Source organism: Alexandromys fortis, unplaced genomic scaffold, assembly GCF_014885135.2.
Source record: "Alexandromys fortis isolate MF-2015 unplaced genomic scaffold, M_Fortis_MF-2015_v1.1 scaffold_100_3062768_6864082, whole genome shotgun sequence".
NCBI classification, from domain to species: Eukaryota; Metazoa; Chordata; class Mammalia; order Rodentia; family Cricetidae; genus Alexandromys; species Alexandromys fortis.
Genome location: NW_026067993.1, coordinates 1003709 through 1025032, shown reverse-complemented (window position 1 = coordinate 1025032; position 21324 = coordinate 1003709). Strand labels below are relative to the sequence as shown.

The 21324-nt window shown below is 42.2% G+C and overlaps 1 protein-coding gene across 5 annotated transcripts in view; it reads left to right on the top strand.

Moving 5' to 3' along the window:
* Window positions 1-21324, top strand: part of Tp63 (tumor protein p63) — a 200967-nt gene that overhangs the window by 55884 nt on the left and 123759 nt on the right. For all 5 annotated transcript variants that reach the window (XM_050160016.1, XM_050160015.1, XM_050160017.1 and 2 more), the window contains exons 2-3: window positions 18357-18485; window positions 19240-19372. In XM_050160016.1, the coding sequence (XP_050015973.1) occupies window positions 18357-18485; window positions 19240-19372 (262 nt within the window). The remainder of the gene's footprint in view (window positions 1-18356; window positions 18486-19239; window positions 19373-21324) is intronic.

Genomic DNA, 21324 nt, shown 5'->3' with positions numbered 1-21324 from the left:
GGCCAGACGTGTCAGAGCTCCTAGAGCTGGAGTTACAGACAGCTGTGAGCCACTGGACGTGGGTGCAGGAAACAAACTTGGGTCCTCTGGAAGAGCAGCATGTATCCTTAAACAGCTGGGCAACCTTACAAGTCCCATTGGTTTATTATTTCTCCTGAGAAAAGGTTGCGAAGAAAACATTTGTGTACTTTCTTTGAGAAATTGAGATGCTTTTAATTTCCCACTTTCCCTAATGAATGTCTCTATAGGACATTGTTCTCTCCTCTCAGTTGTCATTGTCGTTCTAAAGTGGACCCTCTTAAAAGAGAACATACATGTGGGAGCCATTACCAGGACAGCTCCATCAAGGTACGACAAGATCCAAGTACTGTAGTTCTCTCTTAAGCTCTGCATCTTGCAACAGCCTTTCCCCCTCTTTCTTTGTTCACTATGCAGAAAGTGTTTGTTTTTATACTTTTGGTTGTGAGCTTAGCCTTTAATGGCTGAGCCATCTCTCCAGCCCAAGTGTTTTTTCTTTATATTTAATGGGAATATTATATCAATGAAGAATTGCTTATATCTATAAATGTGTTGAATCATTTTAAACAAAGATGCAATGATCAGGTTGTACTACTTAGTAATACCAAAAAGATGTGTTGTTTGACATACATTTTTCAAATATTTATTTTATTTTTAAAAGCAAGGTTTTTTTTATTCCTCCCTTCCTCTTCTCTGTCTTCTTTCCTTCCTTCTTTTTATCACTAGATTTAGAATACACACTCATGTCATGGAGACCTGTCCACATGTTAGGGGAAGGGCTGTTGAGAAGAGAAAAGGCACCCTGATGCCCTTTGTGAAGTAATTCTCGCTCCAGGTTGTGGAAGGAATGAGGTTACTTGTTTGAATCCCGGTATCACTACAGGATCGAGCTAGGATCTAAACTGAGCTAGGAACTTCAGCTGTACCAGACCCCAGACAAGTTTCTCAGCTTCCACGCTGCTGCTGTGGAAACTTCTGCTCGTAGCTAAAATCGGAGCGGGTGGGGCTAATTTAATTAAAAGGAATGATTTATAACATTAACCCAAGCTCCTCTCAGTGTTTCCATTTCTCTTTTAGCTGCCGGTTTGTATCATTTCTTATTTTACCTTCCCGGTTCATCCAACTGTAGTTCCCGGACTTACAAAAATACACTTGCTAAAGACAAGTTCAAGGACGGGATGAACTTCAAACTCTACACAGTTATTTATGCTGTTGCAGTGTTCAGCTCAGAGAGTGCCGGGTTCTAAGGTGGATCAAGGAAGGCAGGGTGGCTTGACAAGAGTCAGGGAAATTCCAGGGGCTGGGGCTTGCCAGATTGCTTGCTGGCTCCTAATTGCCAATCTCCACCTCCTGCTCTTTTTGCGCAGCTGTGGGCCTCATTAAATCGTGATGCCTACAAATCACATCAGCATTAAAATGCAGAGCAGGGGGGAATTCCTGAACACAGGCCGCTGCCAAGTTCCTAGAGTTTTAACGGCCCACTCATCAGACTGTCTCTCTCTCTTCTCTGGAACTATAAATAAGTTCAATATTAGGAGGGTTTTTTTTTTTTTTTGCATCCATTGTAATACCTACCCATCCACTTGGAGTGTTTGAAATATGTATGAACACCGATGATGGCGCCCTTGTCTCCATAAACATGGCATGCGGTATGTGTGGTTAGATGTCAGACTCGATAGAGCTAAGGATCTTTCATTGGGGTGAACATCACTTAATCCCAGAAGCACAGATTTTTTTTTTCTTTCTCACCTCTGTTTGATTTTCAAAAACCATGTTGTGAGATTTAGGGCAAGGCGTTCAGTTTCTTCTGTGCTCAGTGGCGAGAACTCAACATGCGTGTAATTTTATTCATCATATGGAGAGTTGGTATGTGCAAGATCTGGTACTGAGCGGATGGTGGCAGGTAAGTCAGATGAAGCTCATGGCTGTGAACCAAGGCAGGGAGATGTCAGCTGTGAAGAAGAGATGCTGGAGTTGTGGGAAGGACACGGTAGGAATACAGGGAGATCCCAAGTCCATCCAGGGTGACGAGAGAAAGTTCAAGAAGGAAGCAACCTTGGGTATAGGCTTTGACTGATGGGTGCTCGAGAAGAGATAGATGGGGAACTGCAGGAGAAGCGGGAAATGAAACAAAAGCACAAACAAGAAAAGACGCTCTACAGATTATCAGACATGTAAAGGAAAGAGGGTCTACAGGTATCTTAGGAGTCCCTCATCTGTCAGGCAATGGGAAATGGTCAGTAACACTGGGAGTAGTTTGAGCACATGTGAACTCAAAGACCACCCCCACAATGGCACACTTCCTCCAACAAGGCCACTCCCTTTGGGATGATGGGGGTCAACTACATTCAAACTACCACAGTAGGTATTGGAAAAATCAAAGAGTCTGAAGAGTTTTAGTAACGGGTCTAGGAGAGGAAGACAGAAGAGCTTGAACTGGCATGTTTTATTTAGCAATCACCCTACACAAGCACCGTAATAGGCGGTAGCAGTTACTGGGACACAACTCCAAGCTATAAGGACGGGAGACAAGCACAGAAATGTACAGCTACTATCAAACTCATCTTCGTCGTGTGGCAAAAGACAGGTCTATTTTTAACTGGGGAGAAACAAGAAATTCTTTTTGAAACACGCACTATGAAGTTAGAGAAGAAATAACCAGGTTATCAATAGGTATCTTCAGCCATTCTGGGCACTGACACAAAATACAACAAACTGGGATGGTAAAACAAGACAATGTTATTCCTCACAGATGTGGAACCCTGGGAGACTGAGGTCAAAGCCACAGAAGAGCTAGACACTGGGGAGATGACCGAGTGGGTCGAGTGCTTTCTGTGTAAGCATGAGGAACTGTGTTTGAATTTCTATCACCCATGGTAGAGAAAGAGAAAATCAGGTGTAATAGCAAGTGCAGCGTCTGTAACCCTAGCCCTGGGAGGGTGGAGCCAGCAGTATAAATGACAACAGCCAGTTCCATGTTCAGTGAGAAGCTGCGTCTCAGAGATAACATAGGGAGATACAGAGGAAAACGCCTAAAGCCAAATACCCACAGATGAGTGTAATGCCCATATATGAACTCACTCTCTCACTCTCTCTCTCATGAACACACACACACACACACACACACATGCACGCACACATGCACAAAACACACTGAAACTAGAACAAAACAAAACCCAAAATTCAACAATTTTCCCACTCACTGGGAAGGTCGTTATGAGAAAGACAATGGCATGCATTTTGTTTTGTTTATCTCCTTTTGGGTACAGTTATCACCTTATAGCTTCCCCTGAAGTCATGCTTCTGCTGGGATGGGTCTAAAACTACCTAAGATTCCTCCCTTGCTCTCTAGATTATTTTTCTTGAACCCCCTTCCTTATCTTCCCAGTCCTTCTTTGCCTACAGACTGGATAGAAAGGAACCAGAGGAAATCTTTAAGGTTCTAAGAGTAGCTGAGCAGTTGAGGAAAGGACTCTAAGATCTATGGGACACTTGGGACAACACTGAACATGGAAGCCACATGCAGGGAAATTTCCTAATGAGACTTGGTGTGAGTGAGGACGTTCGATGGTGGGACAGGGTTAGAGTCACCACATTTACATTTTATTGTAGTTCTGTTTTACAGCTGATCTTGGACAAAATACTGAGAAGTGATCGCATGTAGTTGAGTCCGGCTATGAAAAAATCATGGCCATGGAAACTTTCTCATCTCCTGGAAGATGAGGCTCTTGGGAATGGCTCTCCTGTTTTTCTAGGAATGCACTAGTTTTATGTTCTTTGATGTAGCAAATTTTGATAAACACAAGAACTCTTAGGTATACCATGCCAGCAAATTGCAATTATAATTATATCCTGAACATAAGGTCAAATGCCTCTAAATAGTACCGGGCCACAGATAGTGAGTTTGGGACCTATCTTCTGTGGTGTGTGGGGGGGGGGCAATGATGGGATATACATCTGATACTAAATTAGAGCAGCTAGTCCTGTTAAGAATATAGATACCTTGTGGAAGACACATGGAGCTCACTGTGGGAGAGACAGATTTATCTGCAAACAGTTCTGTGTACTGATTTGTTTCTCTTTTGTTAAAAAAGAAAAGAAAAAAGAAATCATGAAATCACTAGCCAGACATGGTGCCGCACAGCTGGAAATCAGAGGCAGGCAGATCTCTCTTCCAGGCCGGCCTTATCTGTGATTGAGTTTCAGGACATCCAGGGCTACACAGAGAAGCCCTGCCTTGAGAAATAAAACAAAACCAAGATGAGGTAAAATGGAGAAATAAGCCTGTGTCTATGTACATTCTGAGGCTCCCAAGGATGAGATCAAGCTCCTCATTGTAACCCCCATGACTTGTGAGTCTCAGAAATCTGAGAGCACAATTTAGAACCGAATACCCTCATCTGCTCTCTGAGTTCCTGCCTGGTTGTGCACTCACTCCAGGATGTACACTAATGTCTAAGGACTAGGAGCTAGGGTCTACAAACAGGAGAAAACACGCATGGTTTATCTTTCTTGATTACCTTAGTCAATATCACATCTTCTAGCTCCAGCCATTTACCCATAGATTTCATTATTTTGCTTTCTTCTGACCAAGAGACTCCAAACCAGTACAGGCTACTGCTAGTATGTTTAGTTTCCTCCCAGGATTTAAGATGCCATTGCTGAAGACAACCCACCCTCAGACACAGGACGTGGGGGAATAGAGATGGAACCAACGTAGAAGTCCACGGATAGGTTATCCAATCCCCAGAGGTCCGCCCTAGGCACACATACGTGTGAGCAACACTAAATGGACTCAACAGGTTGTGTATATGTGCGTGTTTCTGTGCACACATGCACATCTGTGAGTGCATGTAAATGTAAATTAGTGAAGAAGTCAGTTATTTGAGAGGAAGTCAGAAGATATAGGATAAGAGAGAATGGTGTAAACACAGTATCATTTACTCAGAAAACACAGAATCATTTCCCCATACAAGAAAAAAACAGGGTAACATATCTCTGGAAAGGGAATTTTATAGTTTTTAGTTTTGGAGCCGCAGATAGAAGGCCTGGACTTGCGCAGGTGCTAAGCAGTACCTCAGTGGATACCAGATTCAGATGGAGAGAAGTGTACTTAACAAAACCAAGTATACGAACAACACTGCGTTTAGATGCACACCCGCTTTACAGAAGTGGTCTATTGAAGAGCCTCCTTCTTCAACCAGGAGGCCAGAGTGGAAACACAAAGTTTTCTGAATTCCCAAATGGTAACCAAAAAGTAGGGCAAAGAATGCCGATGAGCACCAGAGGGAGTGGCCCACCTGCAGAAACCAGATTTGAGGCTATTTTGGTGGAAATGAGTGGACTTGTTCTTCAGGAATCCTGGCTGCTTCTGGCCAACAGAGTTTCTTTTCATCCCTAGATGGGTACCATCTGTTTAAACACTGAGCTGCAGCCATCGGAGAACTTCAACTCTGTCCTCAGAGACAGGCTTCCAGGTCTACCCTCCAACGCCATGAGGTCAGGGACAGATGCCTTTACATCCATTAACCAGAGATTAGACTATGACGTCGCCTTTATGAGCACTCTAGCACACCAACCAATGCACATATCCAGTCTCTCGCATGTAGCGCATAACCAATGCTTTAAACTAGTCTGGTTAGGAAATTAAACTTTTACTTTTTAATGGGGGTTGATAAATTTCTTAAAATGTCTGACACTTGCCGGGTGGTGGTGGCACACACCTTTAATCCCAGCACTTGGGAGGCAGAGGCAGGAGGATCTCTCTGAGTTCAAGGCTAGTCTGGTCTACAAAATGAGTTTGAGGATAGCCAGGGTTACACAGAGAACCCCTGTGACAACAAACCTGTTTAGTTTTGTACTCTGACCACTATCACAGCATCTGTCCTCTGGCCATGTAGAGCAGAAGTCCCAGGCTGCCGAAGCAATGAGCAATTTGGGGGCTGACAGTTTGTGGACACATGTTTATGACATCCTCCAATCTTCTAGCAAATCTGCATTGACAACCTTTTTATATAATATTATGCTTCTATTTTTCTCTATAAAGCATAAACAAACAAATAAAATAAAACAAAAACCAAACAAACATCTTCCTTGTAGCTGAAAGTGTTTAACATGAAACACTCTGTGCCCTTTGGAACCCTTGGCTGGAATGAGTTTGTTCCATTACTGGTATTGCATTTAAGCAGTACAGGGGGAAAAAATACTTCTTTTGACATGTTCATACGTTCTGTTTCTGGAGACTATTGCAGGCTCGTAAAATGCCTTTCTTTCTTGTTCTTTTTCCTTTCCAAACACCATGGTCCATCCATCACCCCCAGCATACAAACCCCATCAATTTCCTGTTTTCTCACCCCTGGCTCTCTCAGAGCCCTTATTGCAGATGAAGGGCATTAAGCTAAACTTCCCTTATTTAATTGTGTCCTTCATCTGGTCTCTTCTCTGTTCCCCAACACAGAAGTCAAAGAATCTTGATCCCTGAAAGACTATTAAAACCCATAAATACAATCCCTCTGAAGAGAGGGAGGAAAGATTGTAGGGAGCAGAGGGATCAAGAACATCTCCAGAAAGTTCACAGAACCAACAAAGCTTGGCCCACAGGGCTCACAGAGACTGAGCAGACAATCAGGGACCCTGCATGAGAGCGACCTAGGCCCTCGACACTTGTGACACTTGTGTAGCGTGCTCTGTTTGTGGGACTCCTAACAGTAAGGACAGGGGCTGTCTCTGACTCTTTTACTGGCTTTTGGGACTCCACTCCTCATACCGGGTCACCTTGCCCAACTTTATTTTAAGGGGAGGTGCTTAATCTTACTGCATCTTGATAGATATGCCATGGGTGTTGCTATCCATAGTAGGCTGCCCTTTTCTGGATAGAAATGCAAGAGGAGTGAATGGATGGAGGAGGGGCTGGGAGGAGGGAAGGAATGTGGTCAGAATGCAAAATTTAAAAAAAAAAGGAGGAAAAGTGGTACAGTAAGTGGAAAGGGTACATCTGGGGGGAGTTGGGGTGACTGTGATCCAAATTTGTTGTATTAAATTCTCAAAGAATTAATAAAAAAATATAGTATTAAAAATACACCCATAAAGACTCCTGGCTTTAAGTTTTTATACTGTCAAATATGGTCCTCATTATCACTGTTGAATTGTTAGTTTATTTGCGGGGGGGGGGAATAAAAACACCCATATGAAGCTTCCAGCCCCTGTGGCAATGTCTCTCAAAGCCAAGGATTCCCACCAGGGAGGGGAGAGGCAGTCTCTACTTGTAGACGTCCGGGTTTGTCCCTCTTAGCGAGGCACGCAAACACACAGAAAGAATCCCTGCAGCTGGGGTGCACAGTAATTTCCCAGAATGCATCAGCAGGCGGCTGAAGGGAGAGCGCGGAGTCTACAACCTAGGCTCCTTGAGCCGCGTTTGTAAAGACTTCTGAGGAGGTGAGAATCCCCTAGCTGCAAGAGGAGCTACCCTCAGAAGGAATTGTCATGGCTACACCCTGGGAGGTTTTATGTGGTCATTCGGATTTTGTTCCCAAAATTGCGGCGAGAGCTCTGGGTGTAGCGAGGAAGTGGGCCTTGTGCAGGCCACGGTGCTGGTACCAGGCGTTCTTCAGCAGGTGCCATGAATTGCTTTACTGGCGGAATCCCCTGTTGTCAGCTGAATCAGAAAGAACTGGGGCTGCTTTTGTAATCGTGAAGGGCGATGAGCTGCAGGCCTTAAAGTATCAGAATAATGGAACGGGGGGGGGGGGGGCAGCAATTCTTTAGTAATCCAGTAGCCAGCTAAATGCAGCCTAAAGAGGGACAGGGACCCTCATGGTCACCTCATCAGCTAGTGTAGTAGGGTAGTGTCTCTGTTCTCCAGGGTCAGAGATGAACTCGGGGCACTACACAGTAAACAGCCTGAGGCTGGGGGGCGGGTGGTGAAGAAGGCTAAGGATGGGACAGGATAGTACTGCGCTGGACCTTATATATCAATTACGACTTTGTTTCTTAAAGCTGCTTCAGAGAAGCCCCTACTTGATTACTTCACATGCCCAGACTTCCCTCCTCTAGAGTGAGGTTGGTCCACCTGCCAGGGTGATTGTCTTCTGATTCCCAGGGTATGGAAATCAGGAGAGTCGGACGATGATGTTTTTCAGCCATCCCACACCTTAGCCCTTCTTGCGGAACCCCAAAGTTCTGAATAAATACCTTATCCCAAGGTTGTACTCTTCTAACTGTTGACTTATTTGGATAGGGGTTACGTTCAGCCATTTGCATTTTAAACATCCCAAGTATTCTAAGGCATTGCCAGGTTTGAGAAATTAGGTCTAAGAGAAGCCGGAGAGGTTAAGCCTAGAGTAGGACCATGGCAAAAAAAAGCAGTAGGCAAGAAGGACAGGCAGGGGAGGGGGCTGGGGATGAATTGGTGGCAGGGTTCACTGGGGCCTAAGCTCAGAAAGGAGTGGCCAGAGGCTGCTGAGCTCCAGGGAGAAGGGTGAGGCTCCCATAGACTCAGGTGAAAGCCCTACAGAGAGTCAGATTAAATTCAGCTGACAGGTGTCAGAACAAGTGAACTTTATGAAGACAGAGCAACCCTCTCTCTAGGCTGCTGGTCCATGGGACATTTGCTTGACAAGGGAAATGAGTCAGAGAGGAGCATTTTAACTGACAGGTAGAAGTAGTGGCAACAATAGCAAGGCAGTGGGTTTTGTGTGTGTGTGTGTGTGTGTGTGTGTGTGTGTGTGTGTGTGTGTGTGTGTGTGGTGTGTGTTTCTGTCCAACACAGTAAAGATGAATGCTAGAGTGTTTGGAACAGGGCATCTTAGAATTTATCTAGTCACCCACCTCCTTTCACTGAGGATGAACGTGAACCCCAGATGGCAAAGAACTTGCCCAAGATCCTAGGCACTGAAAGCTGCCATCAGGGCTGTACAGTAGGCACAGCTCTAACCTGTGTCCAGAGCTCTATGTGGTCCATGACTGGCAGATGCAGCATAGTGTGAGACCTAGGGACACGGGCAGTGCTGCCATCTCACTAGGTTTCCAATCTCGATCCACGTGGCCTCCTTTTGTGGAAGCTGATTGCTGTACATACCCTCATTTCCTCACCTTTGAAGAGAAGATTCGACTAGCAAAATGTTATCATTGGGTGTTGAAAGGATCAAATGAGTTTAGAGCCAAAAGTATTTAGAAAATGCTTAGCAGGTTACTTGTGTTCTACATTGTAACCATTGCCCTCCGTGATTTTGTTTAGTAATGAAATGGTGTCTGAGGGCTGGGGTATAGGGGAGTGGTACAGATTCCTTAGCATGCTCAAGGCTCAGGGTTCGATCCCTACTGCTTCCAGAAACACTTGTAATGTGCTGTCCAGAGGGACATGTCTGTGACTCATTGCCGACCTGAGAATGATATTTAGGGAAAATTTAATTTTTATAAAAGTGTTCTGAACTCTAGACAGACTGAAATCTAACTGAATCCTCAAGGTGTGAGTTTTTATACACTCTGTCTTTAAGATGCAGATTTCTAAGTCTTATGCCACACATTACCTCTCTGTCTATCTATTGGTACAAGACATTGCAGCATTGAGCTATATTGATGATATAGCCCTAGTCCATTTTCTGCTTTTTATTTCCAGATAAGGTGATGTTTAATAGCTCTGGATGCCCTTGAACTTGGGGCCTTTTTCTTCAACCTGCATGACGGGCCTGTACATCAGATCAGGTTCATACCACATAATCGGGATCAAAACACCAGTACTGGCATTCCCCCAAAATACTCCCATGATTCTCCTTACCTTTACAGAGTGAAGATTCCTTCCTCCTACTAGAGGAGTCAGTAGCCTCTTAGCTTAGGTTTGAGGTCTTCCTTGTGCCTAGAGACCTCATTTTGTCTTGGTTGGTACAGTTAAGGAAACTGGGGCTTTGATTAGCCTTGAGAATGGTGATCTAGTGACTCTGAAGCCATGGCCTTATAAACATCATCGTCCCCATTCTCTGAATCCACACATGGCCTTGAGCACAGTCTTATCTGTAAGATTTGAGAATGTTGGTGTCTGCATCAAAGGGCATTGTGAAACTGAACAAGGCTTGCTGGGTGCTTTGCAGGGCACCTCCCTAACAGGAGCACTGGGATGCTAGCTGCTGTTTTGGCTCTAGCTACTGGTGCCACGGCTTTTAGTCCAGTGCTCAAATGTTTTCTTTGACAAGTACTTGCGTTCCCACTATGCTGAAAAGCACAAGCAGGAAGAACAGAGCCTAAAAGGCGTTTCTTGTCTCCGGAAGCCAAACTCCAGATACTATTAAAACTTCTCCCACATGGCAAGATAGGAGTCTAAGCACGAAGGAACAAAGGCTCCACATTGATTTAGTGGCAGTGAAATAGAATGATCCCCGAAGGGAATGAGGGCAAAGGGGGGCTAAGTTAATGAGTGCAGGCTCTGAGCTGGGGAAGACTGAGCATCATGTAGGCTCATAGTTTGGGAGAAAATAGCAATAAGTGGAAAGAAACCAGAAAGAAGCTATAATGGAACAGGGTAGTAAGAGAAGGGAGCTATAGACAGAGATAGCGTCATTGCCTTCAAAGTAGAATTGGCTATGACAGAAAATGAAATTAAGATGTGAAAGTTGGAGGTGCTTTCTCATAATTCAGGTTGTGAGTTGGCTTTCAGGGTACATAGACACAGAGTCTTAAGGAAGATTGTGGTGGGAAAGGGGAGTCTTCTGAAAGGAAGCTACTAATTATGCAAATGACTGAATAGTAGAGAAATGGGCATATAGGAGATTCGTTCTAATATTAATCACTTCAGTGTTTTGTTGGGAGAAGCCCTTTGATTGTGATGCTCCATAAAGTAGGGTAAATTGAGATCAATTGAGGCCTAGGATGTGCTCCAGATGCAGTTCTTCCTAAGAGTAAAGCTGATGAGTGGATTTGCATCAGAGTAGAAGATGTGTTAACTACTCCTCTTGATGTTGTGACAAAAATCTGGCGTGGACAAGAGATGAAAGATTTGTTTTGGCTCCAAGACTCAGAGTATCCATCTTTTGAATCAGAATTCTATTGGATAGCATGGAGTTTCCATTTTCTCCACAGCTACTTGGCATTGTATACTGGTAATCAGAACATGTAAGATGGGGTATTGTTTACTCTTGGTGGACAGGGACTAGAAATAACAAATAGGACTGAGGAGATGGCTCAGGAGACAATATGCTTGCTTGTACCAGTAGTAGGCATGAGGACTAATAGAGCCCCAGAGCTCACGTGCCAACTGAAAGTAGCAACCTGCCTGTGATCCAGCACTTGGTTAGCGGGGATGGGGCAAATCTGGCTAGACTATCTATGTGTTCCAGGTTCATAGAGAGAGCCTGCCTTAAAGCATAATGTGAAGAACTATTGGGGAAGACTGCCAGCATCAGCTTTGGGCCTCAACACATATGTGTACACATGTAGACACCACTTCACACACATGTGTACACATATGAACACATGTGTAACACATATGCACACACACAGACACAGAATTTAAAAAGACTATAGAAAGGACCAGAGCAAAATGTTACTCCAGGAACACATCAAGGTAACGTATTTCCTTCAACTATGCCCACCTCATAGTTTTCATTAACTTTCAATGAAGCAATTATATTATAAATATATAAAACATTAACCCATTGAATTGATCAGAGCCCTTTTGAAAACTGCCTGTGGGCATACTGTCCCAGCTATCCTTGGAGAGGTCTTCCACTAATCCCCTATGTGTTTGTTAAGCCAGTCAAGTATCAATCAAAAGTAACTTCCACAAATGGAAAGACAAGAAACACACTGATTGTTTTCAACAAGATGGTAGAGGAAAAACTGCCATCGAAGGAAGCAAATATGCTAATGGGCCTGACTTAAAGTTACTAAGTCATGGTGAGGAGGTTTGCTTTACCCAGTCCTAAGGGTAAATCTAGTCATATGGGGCCTTTAGAGGGTGGTGGTTATGAGAAAGAAGACATGTGCCAAAAGGCGTCAAGATGTTCTTTGGCCTCCTTAAAGCTAGCTATTAATAGTTAATATTTGTATTCCTAATGATGCTAATTATTATGATCATAGTACTGGAACTCGAAGATTTTAAGGGTTTCTGAGGTAAAAATGTAAAAGGAATTATGTGGTCTAAAATGCTTCAGAGGCCTAGAGAAGTTAGTAAGAAACTATCAACCAGCAGGTAGATATTAGAACGAGAAGTCAACCTCAGAGTTTGGGTCTACTTTTATCTGAGAGCTGGAGAGACTCCCTGAGTAATGGAGTGATCAAGGTCTCTTGAGCACTAGGGAAGTTGTTGGTTGTATTTTCACACTCCATGTGTAGACTCCCTTCCCCACCACCCTTGCTCCCCTGAGCTGATGCTGAGGATTGATCCCAAGGCTTTGCGATTGCTCAAGGCTGAACTACATCAGAGCCTCTCTCAATACCTTTGTGAGTCACCCCTGCCGGTGCTGTTACAAGTTCCTAGCCATGACTTCCCTGTATTTCAGAGAATTCAGGAAGCAAATTGATACAAAGAATGTGGACATATTTACAGTTTCACCAAACTGGGGAGAGAAAGGCTACTGATTTCTGTTTCCTGATGTAGTGGTCCAGTTTTATGTTGAAGATGAAACAAGGCCAGAAAATACACATCTAATTGGTTCTGTGTTGGCAGAAGGGGACCTGAACTCAAGATTCTCCCTGTCCTCTCTTAAAGAGACAGTTGCCTTTGGTTTGCTTAAGTACAGGATGAAAATGGAGTTAAAACCTTTCCCCCAACTGTTTCAAAAGAGAAAGGATTCTGATTTGGCAGGTGGTGGAATTCCCACCCACTCCAGGCCCAGCAGAGTTTTTATCTCTAGGTCCATTTTTCTGAAAGGCTTGGGTTGTTCTTTTCTTTGTAGGCCAGCTCCAGCTCAGACTCCTCTGTGCCTACTAAACACACTTATTTCGCAAGTAAGAAAGGATGGGATAGGCCTATCTATTCTACCAGAGCCGCACAGGATCTTAGATGGCAGTTATAGGGGCGTAATTCACTTATGATCATAGTTTTTAATGTCACCTCATGGCCATCCTATTGGCAAAGGATACCTATTGTGACAAAATAGATTCAGCAGATTTTTTAACGTAAAAAAAATCTCCTAAATATTAAAATGCCATGCTTCCAAAGTTTTATGGGGAATGAAAAGTAGATATTATACCTGCAATTTAATAAGGCATGACTTTGAAGCAACACAATCTTGTATTTAAGTCTCAGCTTTATCATTTATTGCCCAAGTGAACTTGAATAACCTGCTTCTCCTCTCTGAGGCTAGAGGGCCTCTGCATAACTGGAAAAGCAGGCCCCAATTGGAGATCTTGCCTTAATCCATAGCAAAGCTTTGCTGCCTGTCCTCAGAGCGGCAGAGCACAAACTGAAAGGACCGACCCGTGTTGGCTTTTCTGCTGCTAAGATGGACACAGACCAGTAGGAAATTAGAAATTTGTGCGCAAAGTGTTATGAGAATGGGTAAAAATTAAGAAAAACTTAAAAACACTCTATTAATAGTATATGAAAAAAAACTTTCAAAAAAGCAACATGCTCTTTTTATTAGATAACCCCTCTGCTTGGTTTCCCACAAGCTAGAATCTTTGTAGATGGCTGAGGCCCTTGCATATGAAACATATCACCAAGTATATTATGTGCATTATTTCAGAGGGATGGTGCTGAATTCACTGATTATTCTATTTTTACCTAAGCCAGTCTACCATATTTCTTTGTAAACTGGCTTTCAGATGGATGGACGCTAGATAGCAAAACGATTAAGAGGAGATGAGTTGTCAGTATCTATCAATCACCTTTGTATTTTAATGTAACTTTCTTTTCAATGTATTTCATAATAATGCGTTAAGGTAATAGCTGTGATTAACCATTGCTTGGAAAGTCCCAGGGAAGTGAACCTCCTGTTCTCTGCAGCCAACACTGCAGCAACAACAGTGGATCTTGAGGCAGTTCCTGCTATTGGGACCTCAGCTGTGCTGTGATGTTAATGAGACAGGATGCACTTGGTATGCTAACCATCCTTCATAGCTGAGACTCAGGCATGAACATGAGCACATCCCCGCAGCCCATGTGAGTTCCAGTGTGAGCCTAGCTGCTGGGGAGGAGGTTCTTAGAAGGGCTGCTTGCTCCTCCTTCATGGCTGGGACTCCGGCATGAACACATCCCCAGAGCCCATGTGAATTCCAGTGTGAGCCTAGCTGCTGGAGAGGCTTCTAGAAGAGTTGTTTTCCTTTCTGTTGTGGGGACTGAGATCTGATCAAGGGCTCTTTGAAGCAGAAAATCTAGCAGCAACCAGAAGCTTCCCCAGCTTGCCTTGCTTACTATTACTTTTTCTGTTACTTAACTTAAGGCACACTTGAGTAGAATCAAGTGAATTTCTAGGTTTATACATTTGTATCTATATATGTTCTGAAGGGAAACAGGGAGACGTTATTATTAAAATTAATTTCCCATAGTTATGCTCTTGGACAGATGATAAGCACGGGCACTGCTAAGAAGCCATAGGTTGGTTTAGGTGTGAAAGTTTTAGCATCACATGTCCTAATGTATTTTTAAAAATGGTGTGGCAAGAGCCAAGTTAGAGCACAACAGAACTGGCCTGATTGTTCTCTGGTTTGGTGTTTTAATTCAGCCTTTCCATGTAGTAAATGAACAAAATCGAGCAGAAGTTATGCTTGATGGGGCAATGAGAAAGCAAAAGAAGATGCCAACTGTTGATATATGTGTTTCCCATTTTTCCAGTAACTCCTACACACACACACAAAGTGTTCTTCCTGAATTAGTATAAGAGTGAAGGATGGTTCTTAAAAAAAAAAAAAGTTGTAAAAAAATACATCTTCAGATTTCAGACTTCAGTGTTCGGGCGTGACTGCTTTGACAGAGACCTTTGAAGGGACCCATTGTTGCATGAGTAATTGATACTGAGATTCACCCATAGGCAAGGAATTAAAAGATAGGCGGTGCTTACTGACTTCACCCTTCATGCCCTATGGCCCCGGGTGACCTCTCCAACCCCCCCACCCTGTGATGTTTGCAAGCTGAGACACTGAACCAGAAACTAACTCTGCTTGCAAAGGAGATGCATGAATGCATCCTACATAGCCTTGAACTCTTTTCTCTCCCCTCACCACCCCTGCGCCTGCCTTCCCCTGTGGTTTCCTCCTCTCCATTTGGAGGTCAATATTTTACCGGGTATGCATTTCTAGATTTTTAGATTCTTAGAAAGGGAAAAAAAATCCACCCAGTTTTAGAGGAAGTTTATTTATCAAAGTGAAGCACAGGACAGCATGCTCTAGAAACAGACTGTAGCCACTGAGCAGAAGGGAGGAGTATGTCAGAAGATGCTGGTACCTGCCCATTGGGTTCTGCATTACATAATTTAAAGGAATGTTATGAATGAATATGTAGGAGATAGGTGATATACTACTGATAAAAAGTATCCCTCTTCCCCATCTCAGATTACGGAGGACTAGAGAACTGGATCTTCTTTTAAGTTCTAGATGTTGCCTTTTAAAAAAAAAAAAAGGTCTGTGTGTGTGTGTGTGTGCGTGTGGTGTCTGTCCGTTCATCTATTTTGTCTGTGTGCAGGTGCCCAAAGATCCCAGAAGAGGGAATTAAATCCACTGGAACTAGAGTTATAGGTAGTCGTGAGCCACCAGACAGAGGTGTTGGGCACCAAACTCAAGTCCTCTGGGAGAGCACCGAGCCACGCCTACAGCCACATTTTAGGATATTCATATCCAGGTTCTTTTTAAGAGCCCACAGGAGCATGGTTGGAGACAGGCAGTCAAAGTACATTCCAAATGAGTGGTTTATGTTAATTTAGATCCTTTATTAGTGTCCATGTGTGGCAGTTTGGGAAGTTTCCTTTGTATCTTTGTTTCTGATGTAATTGGAGGACCCTAACTACAACTTCAAGGGTGTTTAACAGCAATGAAGCACACACTGACCATTGGAAGAAATTGCTCCTGGGATATATGTATGGGATATATTTTTCCCCCTCATATCTGTCTCCTGACCTATCCAGTCTCACATATATATGACTATTCCTGTGACCATTTATGTTCATTTTAGAGTTTGAATTGTATAAATATTTTGTCCTCTTCCTGTTTTCTTACCTAGGTTGTCAATGACAATTTTCTAAACAATCACTTTAAGTCCTTCCTCCATGCAATATCCAGACAGATATATATTCTGATTGCATCCATTGCATGGATCAAATCCTTTAGTCTTGTGGATATAGTGTATATTGCCCTAAACAGTGATAAACATGTAAACTTGAGTACATACACCACATATACACACCACACACATACATACAACACACACAAATGTAAGTGACACTAAGCATTTCTGGTACAGATTTGTGAATCTCATTAAAGTCGTGTCCTGGCTATGTCAGTAGATGATGGGTTTTTTGTAAGTTATTTCCATTAGGCAAAACTGCATAAAGGATACTTAAGATCTCTATATAGTATTTATCATAATCATTTATGGTTTTATAATTATTTTGAGACAAGAAGTCCATTTAAAATAGCTAAAAAGGTACTGCTGAAGCAGCTCAGTGGACAAGAGTGTGTAAGGACCTTGAAGGGTTTGGTTCTCAGTAACCACGCCTGGTAGCTCACAACCACCTATAACTCCCTCTCTAAGAGATCCAATTCCCTTTTCTGGATCCACTGATACCTGCACTCATTCACATATATCCACAAAGACACAGGAATGTACACATGTTTAAAATGAAAAAGAAATCTTGAAAGAATAGCTTAGCAAAGGGCCTTTCATTGTAAGTTTTAGTGCCCGCCCTTGTTTAGGCACAGCATGTAAATTTCATATCCTCATTAACTGCATAGCTCCACATTCTGTGTCCAGCATTTTACACAGCCTTAACACGGAGTTACATCAAACTGTTTTGCATGCACCACGTTATTGTCCATCTTAGCACTTCATCTTTGACTGTAGCCCCAAGTGGAAGAGACAGACACCTGATTGGCCTCCTTGCTCTTCTACCTACTCTGCACATTAGCACTTACTATGCTGGCTTATTCTCTCTCAGCCACTTGGCTCTTCCTTTGGTCTTGCAGAAATTATATATGATGATTTAATAGAGATGTTTATACTCAACAAGTTTATTATGGATTTGTTTTGCTCTTGCCTCCACCATGACCTCCCAGAGGAATGAGACAGTCATACTCACTTTTTTTATTTTCAATACTCAGATGCTTCTTGGTGAACAAGGCATATTTTATTCATTATTTTATATATGTAACCTGACCAATGTACTGATGAGATAGGTTAGTATCACTTATTAATAACTGCAGTACTGTACTCTCCTATGTAAAGCGAATATAGAATAAACGTTTGAAAGGGAAGAGGATTTACTGTCCTTGTACACTATTAATTTAATTAATTTTTATATGAAGAGCAATGATTTAAGAGCTAACTGATTTCATTCTGAGGTAAAATTAGCCTACTGATCATTATAGCAAATCACTACCCAGATTATCTAGGCAGATAATATTCAGACGTGGAGAATATATCAACTGTGGAAGCTGGAGTTTCACTCTAGATAAACAGGGATCAGAGTTGAATTAAAAAAAAAAGGCGTACTTGAGGACCTAGCAGCAAAACGAACAAATTGAAGTGGCATTAATTGTCCCAGTATCCTAGTGTTTGTTAACCTGTGAATTCTAACTCCAATTAAGCAACACCTCCGCACACACCCTGGTAAACAACTAGCGATTAAAAAAAAAAAATAAAGCCTTAGGTCCAAGAGCTTATACTTATTGTCCGAGAGTGTGATGCTAAAATTGTAGCTACAAGAGAAGTTATTAATCTGAGGGCGAAATTTAAGTTCTCTGAAATCACTTCTGTTTTTCAATTCTACCTCTTGCTTGCTGGAGGCAGAAAGGGCAGATAACCATTTGAGGCTCTTATAAAATAGGCGTAATGATAGGCCAGACTTGCCGACAGATTTAATGAAGGGGTGTTTGTTTTCTTTTTGAAATCTACACTCTGTTGGGAAGTGTAAGTATAGCATACAGTAACAATGCTATTAATTAAGAGAGATGAATGTGATAAAGGAGACTTGATTGTCTCGCATTGGAAGTCCTGCCTTGATTTCATGCAGAACGTAGTCCATGCTGCTTTCGAATGAAGCACCAATTGTGCAATGTAGGAACGGGGCTACACTCGCCTGTCTGACTGTTGAGACTCATTGGTGTTTTCCAGATCGTTTCGAGTTTGATTTCATTAGCCAGTGTCGTGAATTCGGAAACTATAATCTTAGCTTCATTTTCTTTGTCCTTTTAAGTTTCGTAGAAACCCCAGCTCATTTCTCTTGGAAAGAAAGTTATTACCGATCCGCCATGTCACAGAGCTCCCAAACAAGTGAGTTGTTCAGCCCGGAAGTGTTCCAGCATATTTGGGATTTTCTGGAACAGTAAGTATCATCTAATCAAGAAGTGTGCCTGAAATCTTTAAGAATAAGTGAACACAAATGTCTGAAATATCATTTACTACAGAATATTTTTTGAAAAACCAGTTAGTAAAAGTTATACTTTTATAAACTTAAGGCCTTTGATAATATATCTGCTTTGGAAATAAATTCGTTTTCTTTCTCTAGTTTCCAATACCAAAAGAAGATCATTGTCTTAAAGTAGCTCACTGCGGACATTCTAAATGTTTTCCCCAGAACAATCCAAGACATCTTCCCCGGTGTCGGTGTCTGGCACTCAAACCCTGTTCTTTTTTCTTGAAGACATATCCTCAACGGTGAAACACTCCATTGCAGTGGTCATTTAAACCCTCTGTGAAAAATGGTTATTACTGTTTTGATTGATACCAGGTTTTAGTAAAGTTACTATGAAAATGAAAGGGGACACCAGAGTGCTTCCCACACACTGCTGATATCCCAGGATCTACACATAGCTCGGTCACTAATCTATCCATGTTGGCCTGCATGTCAGTCAGCAGAGATCGTGCCTCCAACTTGGCAAGTAGGATTTAGTTTGCCTTTCCTCTGATTCTTCATATGGGAAATGGTTGTGTCCAGATGCAAACCTGGGGCTTTTGATTTCTAAGCAAGGACAAGCCAACATGGAGACAGTGCATATTCAATATTAATAGTTAAGTAGTCAAATACCTTGTAGCTTCTCCCAATTTGTGATGCACACCTTCTTCCCTCTTTGTGCTAGGCCCATATGTTCAGTACAGCCCATCGACTTGAACTTTGTGGAAGAACCATCAGAAAATGGCGCAACAAACAAGATTGAGATTAGCATGGATTGTATTCGTATGCAAGACTCAGACCTCACTGACCCCATGTGGGTGAGTACCCTGAGCTTCCTCTTCAGTGTGGGGGCCAGGCTATCAGCAAATCAAAAGGAGATGGTTCTGAACAGATCAGAACATTGGGAAGAGAGCAAACCAAGTCAACTGGGGAATGATCAGCTGGTTTTTCTTTTCATTTGTTTGGTCGTTTTCTGAGTTGTTCTACATGTTAAACCCAAATTAGAGAGGATGAGGTCACCAGGGTTTTCAGACTCCTAGAGAAGCAGAAACTGGAACTGATTCTGCCCAAATCCAGGCACTGTGGGAACCACTCTTCTCACTTGGCTTCACTATAATGTTGAAGGAAGAAGTAACTCTGTGCATGCACTCAGGAAATGAACAAAGGTGATAAAAATAAGCTGTATTGTCTGGGCTTTGCCACTGTGTCACTCCTAATGTTAGGATGCTAGATCTGCGACCTAGCTAGCTAATGGCCAAACCATACCAGTGACTTCCATCTCTGGCTAGGTCAGGAACATTCCTTTTAGTTTTGATACAGATCAAAATACTAATACCTATACTAATGAGAAAAAAAAAAAACCCAGATCATTCCCAGCAGAGGTTTGCCTGTCTTAAAGAAGTTGTGTGTTCTTGTACTGAAAAGATTTTTCTAGTCTGACTCTTGGCCACATGGGAATACCAAAAGTTAGGAAGTTTAAAATTGCAAGCTTTTAAATTTCCAGTCTCTATGATCATTCTAATTTACACCCTGACATAGTTCGTTTCCTAACGTTCTGGGCTAGCCTGTTGTTTCATTTTCCTGTTGAAAACATTCTCTTCCAAAACACCATTTCCACGTTTTCCCTCCCTCTGTCCAGTGCTTACCTGCTCCTCACTGCCCTCCTTACCTTCTCTTGGATTCCTTTCTGTGTCGCTATCTCCCTCCCCTGGAATTAAATACCATCCCTCTGAAGCAACCGTGATGCTAACATTTGGTATGTTCTGTGTTACACAATACTATACCTGTTTATGTTTATGTCTTTTCGGGGATAAGGGACCACATTTTTGTCATTGTAGTTCTCAAGAGTGCAGAGTAGGGGTTCAGAAGGAAGGCAGAGAGGACAAAATAATAAGAAAGCCCTTGAGACAGCTGTATTGATGTGTCCATGGAAGGAGAGAAAAATGAATTTCAACAAATAAACAAGCTTACCTTTCTGTAGATACCCTGTTTTCAATTCAAAAGATTTTACAATTGTCATAAATTCTAATTTAATATGAATTGTCAACTTCTATACTAGCACTATCCTAATACCTTCTTATCTTTATCTCTATACACACATAGTTAAATATGATTGGCAGTTACACACACAGGGCCAAATTACAACAGGTCTCAGTGGCAGGCATGGCGAAATAGTGGCTTTGTGCAGGAGGCCGTAGCGGTGCTGTGCTCTGTGAATTAGGAATTAGGCTGTCCCTGAGATGCCCAGTCCTTCAGAACAGCTGTGCTACTGTGTGGGGCTTGTTTCAACTGTGAAGTAGCAGTCTTTCACATTTCCATTATCAGTTAATTGCTAAATACTTTGTAAAGTCTACACATAAATTGCTTTCCCCATCAATATAGTATTTTAATAAGTTGGGAACTCAGCCAATTCTTTTCTCACTGTATAAGAAATGCAACTCTATAATGGGCATGAAAAGACATGTCAGATTGCTAAGGACAGAAATTGAGAAATTCATTCTAGTCTTTTCTGATTTTTCATATAGCCAAGAAATAGAATCATGATGTTTTGGTCTGATTATTAACAAAGAAAGTTAATGTATGGATGTTATATTAGATTGTATCAAATTGTAGATACTGTGTATCTTTTTAAAAATTAGAATGTGTTTTATGCCTCTGAAAATTAGTCCTATTGGGTTAAGAGTGAGGGTGAGTAAAATATCTCAAAAAAGTCATGTATTAATCTGCATTTTCAAGTGCCTTAATGATTCTTGATTCTATTGTTTTATAT